This window comes from Erigeron canadensis, chromosome 3, assembly GCF_010389155.1.
Source record: "Erigeron canadensis isolate Cc75 chromosome 3, C_canadensis_v1, whole genome shotgun sequence".
Taxonomy (NCBI): Eukaryota; Viridiplantae; Streptophyta; class Magnoliopsida; order Asterales; family Asteraceae; genus Erigeron; species Erigeron canadensis.
In genome coordinates, this window is record NC_057763.1 from 45202277 (window position 1) to 45207752 (window position 5476).

The 5476-nt window shown below is 32.2% G+C and overlaps 2 protein-coding genes across 2 annotated transcripts; one reads left to right on the forward strand and one right to left on the reverse strand.

The window, feature by feature from the left end:
• Positions 1–301: 301 nt before the first annotated feature.
• Positions 302–827, forward strand: LOC122592225 (protein LIFEGUARD 2-like). Its single transcript, XM_043764420.1, has 2 exons — positions 302–582; positions 694–827. Exons 1-2 carry the CDS (start codon positions 351–353, stop codon positions 825–827), a joined length of 366 nt encoding a protein of 121 aa, XP_043620355.1. The 5' UTR covers positions 302–350.
• Positions 828–2395: 1568 nt separating this feature from the next.
• Positions 2396–4824, reverse strand: LOC122593199 (probable WRKY transcription factor 65). The gene is made up of 3 exons (XM_043765572.1): positions 4513–4824; positions 4280–4432; positions 2396–3313 (listed from the first exon to the last, which is right to left on the reverse strand). Exons 1-3 carry the CDS (start codon positions 4650–4652, stop codon positions 2644–2646), a joined length of 963 nt encoding a protein of 320 aa, XP_043621507.1. The 5' UTR covers positions 4653–4824; the 3' UTR covers positions 2396–2643.
• Positions 4825–5476: the final 652 nt, after the last annotated feature.

Consider the following 5476-nt stretch of genomic DNA (forward strand, 5'->3'; position numbering starts at 1 on the left):
AATATTTTGATGTACATTATGTGATGATTAAGTAATGGTTTAGAATGATTTAAGCTTCAAAACCCAACTGTCCTAACCATATTTCGTGTGTATAAATAGCCCTACCTAAACTGAAGAACATCTTTTTATTCTTGAAAACCAAAGACCCTTAATTAAACCCCATTTTGAAGTCTGTTTTCGATTAATTGAATGTGAAAATATTTTTGTCTTTGCCTCCTGTGGTTGATTTCATCATCAATCACATGCAGTGTGGTTGATAAACAATATTTTCATATTAATCAACTCGATCGAAGGAGGTTAATAGAGATCCAAATATATATATTTATTAATTTCTAGAAAGAAATTCAAACATGGGGAAGGGTCATCATGATATTGAAGCTCCAAAGCATTACCCATCACAAATGGAAGATCCCCAGCTCCGTTGGGGGTTCATTCGTAAAGTCTACTCAATCGTGACGTTACAATTGTTTTTAACGGTTATCATATCCAGTATAATAGTTTTAACCCCACGACTTAACCAGTTTTTCCGCACTCAAACTGGTTTGATTGTGTACCTCATCATTTTCATCTTTACGTTGATAAGTATGTCGATCTTCCTAGCCTTAATTATATTCATCTACTATATATTATTTACGAGCCTTACTAGCTTTGACTGACTCTAACGTTTCTCTTCTTTTGATGGCACTTTTGAAGTTATGCTTGTAATGAGCTACTTTATGAATCGGCATCCTGTAAACATCATCTTATTGGGCGTGTTTACTGCCGGATTTTCTATGATGGTGGGAGTTTCTTGTGTCTTCTCCAAGGGTAATGATGAAATAGTTTGATTGATCTTCAATTATAAGTAGCATATTCTACAAGTACTCATAAACTTTGATTGATTTCTTAAATTTTTGGCAGGAGATATCATAGTTGAGGCCGGTCTTCTGACCACGATATTAGTGGCCAGCCTCACCATCTTTACTTTCTGGGCAGCTAAAAAAGGATATGATTTCGGATTCCTTTGGCCATTTTTGTTTGTCACACTCATTTTGGTTATACTTTTCAGCATTATTCAGGTATTATTTCTAACTTACTAATTACTCAGCTCCTATAGATCGGTTAGTTGTACCTAAATTAATTAAATTTATTCATTCCCAATCATTCATGATTCAAAACAGATGGTACTTAAAAAAAATCTAATAATCGGTACGTTGTTGTTGATATTGTTGCTTCCAACAGATTTTCTTCCCAATGGGTAGCTTGGTGAGAATGATAATCTCATTTCTGGTGGCACTTCTGTACTGTGGCTTCATCATATACGATACAGATAACTTGATAAAACGTTGCAGCTACGACGAATATATCATGGCCGCAACCATGCTATACGTAGACATGATACAATTGTTTTTGTCAATTCTTCAAATTTTGGGATTCATTGACAGTTAGAAAGAGGCTGCGGGTTCTGAACCTCAGACGATCGATGCTTTATCTGAACATATATATAACTAAACTATATATGTTAATCCGTTTGTGTCAAAAAAGGATTCAGGAGTTGAAAGAATATACTTATATATATTAATATATACATGTAATACAGTTTCACATATGTTTCATATCTACTGACTACTTGTGGTGGAATTTGTATGTATACAATATTGAACTCCATAGGGGATCATTGATCCGATTCAAAAATTTTACTTTCCATAATCGATAAGTTACTGTTATTATGTTAAATTTCATAGGTAATTAAGGTTTAGCATGAATACTTTACCACTTGTAACATTTTAATTATTAATCAACTACTCGTATTAAAGTTTCGGAATTTATATTAAGCCTTTTGGTAAATTAATACGTACTCCTATATATGTATATATATTTGTTTAATTATATATGGGAAAGGGAATATGAGACTGTTATGCATCTAAGTTGAGTGAAAAACCCCTCACATCTTATTTTTTAAACCATAAAAAACATGGGTTCAAACATTTATTTAAAATATTAAAAAATTAGTGTGTAAGGTGTTTTTTTTTACCTAAATTGGATGCATAACAACCCCATACTCACTTTTTCCTATTATATATATGTACGCACGTTTTTTACTTTGATGTGGGTAATAACATTAAACTAAACTAGTTCATAACAAATTCCTAGCAGCCTTAAGTATAATATTCCAAAAATAATACTCCGTAATTAAATATTGTATAAGTTATTTTAATTAAGGACCATAATCATGTACGAGTAATCTAGCTATTAAAAAAAAACTGTATGTTTTATCACCAATCATGTGTGGTAACAAAATAGTATAAATAATTTTGTTGATCTATCTTCATCTTTAAATAAAGTAGCATGGCCAAAGAACTCTTAATTATAAGTACCCTCACTTCAAGACAACTTCTCTCCAATAGAATGCATGTTTCCCTCGATTTCCATTTTTTTATTTATTTCTCATGACACTGAAATCTTGGAATATCTAAAACTATGATAAAATAAATAAAAAGAAAGAGATTATAAAATTTGGAACGTTTTAAAATTGGCTTGTTTTGGTATCTTTAGCCGCAATGTACGCAAATCTTGGAGTTTTACAAGTGCCTCCTGCCCATAGTAAAGACAAATTTGGTTAGGTGACCAATTTTTTTTTTTTTTTTTTTTATCTTTGATTAATTACTTTTGAATTATTGCATAATGATGATTGATCACCCCCGTGGTGCCACACCATGAAGCCAAGTTCCGGTGTTGTTCCTCCACCCTTTCTATCCCTCTTCTCCTGAACACCGTGGTGCATTCAGGTAGCTCCCCTAGATCAGCAAAAAAAGACTCTTCGTCTTCTCTAATCGAAAAAATCATTGCCATGTCATCACTATCTTCGACCATGTCTCTAGACATCAAGGGACTTTCGAGCATGGTCGTTGATGATGTAGAGTCCAAGTCTGAAAACCAACCGTATTGGTCCGTTGATGTTGAAAATGGCCCACATGTTCCCACCTCGAGACTTGTGAATCTCGATTCAGGTTCAGGTTCAGGTTCTGGTTCTGGCTTAGAAGAATTATTAGTTTGGCTAGAGATAACTACTGGCGCCTCTTCTTGATCGTCATCTTCTTCTGCTTCTTCTTCAAAATGATCGTCGTCATTTGAATTTGCGGCCTCAGTGGTAGTATTGGAGGTAGTTTGTGGGGAGGATGGCGCGTTGTGGTGATGGTGATTTCTTGAAGCCGGCCAAGAGTGGTTGTGCTCACACGAATAAGTCACCATCACCATTGTAGGGTCCGTCCGGCTTCTTTCTACTTGTTTTCTTGCTGGACATCCTTTGGAACTACTACATCTATAATACCCCCTGCCAAATGAAATCAAATAATTGAGCTTAGTTTATTACGGAGTAATTATTGACCATTTCTTATTTCAACTAATTGAAAAAATTTCCATTTCCAATACATAATACAAAAATGATGTAATGTAAACTTTAGTAAAAACTACTCGTATATATTAGCATTATTAATTAATAATACGAAAAAGATAATGTATTAAAACAAAAACATGTTTATCGATGTGAGCTTATAACAAAGAAAAGGTACAAAGTACACTATAATTATATATCCAAATAACACTGAATTAAGAGGGGAAAAAAATAAATATATGTTTTCACTAAAAAAAACTCATTTTGCATATATTTGAGTAATTCAATTACGCGCTGGTCAAAAATGTAACATATATACAATGATCTATCTTAATTTTATATATGTTTAGTAAAAATACTGCAAAAATTAGAAATTGAAAATTATCAATCTGATCATCATACTTTGCAGATAAAACATATTTTAATTAATTACCATTTAAAAATACCACAAAAATAAACATTTTCATGTTTAAGATGATAAACGTTAAACATGGATGCATATTACTTTACTAGCAATAATATAGTTGTTTTCGATAATCATATATCATATCAATCGAGAAATCATCATAGTTTAAATAAAAAAAAGAATTTTGATTATCTGGCCGGCTAGCTAGGTAGACCACAACAGGAAAAAGAAAATGGGGGAATTTTAATTATAAGATGATAGAACTTAGAATTCATGGCCCAATATCAAAACGTTAATTAAAAAATTCACATCTTTTTATAAAGATATAAGAATAATTAAAAGACTAAACTTTACTGCAAAGTTTTTAATTTAAAAAAATATTATGAATATGAAACTCGATCATGTATTGTTGAATGTGTTCACCAACCCAATAAATCGGATCATGGTTTCAGTAGCTAGCAAATATATATATATATATACACGAGTAGGTAGGTAGGTACCGAGGGTAAGGAGATCCTTTGATGGGTTTCTGGCCATACTTCCTCCAAGCCCAAGAATCAGCCGGCGGAGCATTTTTCTCACCCTTTAGCCGCGATCCCTCAACTTCTTTGATCGGCACGTACACCACCCTTTTTTGCGTCCCTCTTCTACTACTGTACGTACGTAAATTAATATCAATATATTGTTTTTTGATCCAACATAAATTAATCTAATTAATTACATTAATACTAACCTTCTTCTAGGGGAAGAGGTAGACGTTGCTTTGGTTTCGTAGCGCCGAGGTGAAAGGGGAGAATCATCGCTGTTTTCCGACGAGTTTTGGTTGTCTTCTTGATGAACCGTGAACAACGGAGGATGATATCCAATTTCCATGATACAGATATATATGATGATAAGTACTTCGTACTACTTCAATTAATTAGCTAGCTAGTGTTAATTTCTATACAGATGGATCTTCGGACACTTAATTTCTTTGAAGAATGCTTTGGATATGATGTATTTGTATATACTTGTGTGTGTATGTATATAAAATAAAAGAAGATATATACTAAATAACAACAACTTGTGTATTTGAGAGAGAAAGATGGAGGAAGGTGGTGAAAGAATGGGGATGATCCAAATGACATATATGGGGTCCGAAATGTTGACAGGTGAGCAATTGGTTCTATTAAGTATTAGTCTATATATAAATTAAATTAATTCATTAATAAAAGGGACGTGCAGGCAAATGTGAAAGTAAAGCCAAATATATATATGAAACAAAAAAGATCGATGGCTATAAGTATTATTTAGTTATTAGTTTATTGTCATTTCTTACAATAATACATGCTTGAACCTCACCTAATAAAAGTAGTATGCACTTTGTATGCACAGTAGATGTCAATTATTTAGTTTTTTTTTTTATTGTTATATATATATATATATATATATATCCTTAATCAAAGTGAACTAAAGTTAAATATCTTGTCTATCCACATTGATACTATCAATTTAGTGGACATTATAGCTCTCATATTTCCTGGTAGGAGAAAAGTGTAGTGACTTACATATGGGAAAATTGTAAATATTGTTTGATTGCGAAATGAATCTCCCATTGGTGGATTTTAACTTCACATATATCAGAGAAACATCCTAGTCTATATCCGAAATATAGAAATACGGTTTTTTAACAAAATAAAAAATTAATACTAAAGACA

What these genes read in the sequence shown, in the direction of transcription:
- LOC122592225 (XM_043764420.1), top strand. Translation starts at nt 351, where the DNA reads ATGGGGAAGGGTCATCATGATATTGAAGCTCCAAAGCATTACCCATCA. An exon ending in TTTCATCTTTACGTTGATAA is followed by an intron (nt 583 to 693) that starts GTATGTCGATCT and finishes GCACTTTTGAAG; the next exon opens with TTATGCTTGTAATGAGCTAC.
- LOC122593199 (XM_043765572.1), bottom strand. Translation starts at nt 4,652, where the DNA reads ATGGAAATTGGATATCATCCTCCGTTGTTCACGGTTCATCAAGAAGAC. An exon ending in ACCTCTTCCCCTAGAAGAAG is followed by an intron (nt 4,433 to 4,512) that starts GTTAGTATTAAT and finishes ACGTACGTACAG; the next exon opens with TAGTAGAAGAGGGACGCAAA. An exon ending in AAAGGATCTCCTTACCCTCG is followed by an intron (nt 3,314 to 4,279) that starts GTACCTACCTAC and finishes TTCATTTGGCAG; the next exon opens with GGGGTATTATAGATGTAGTA.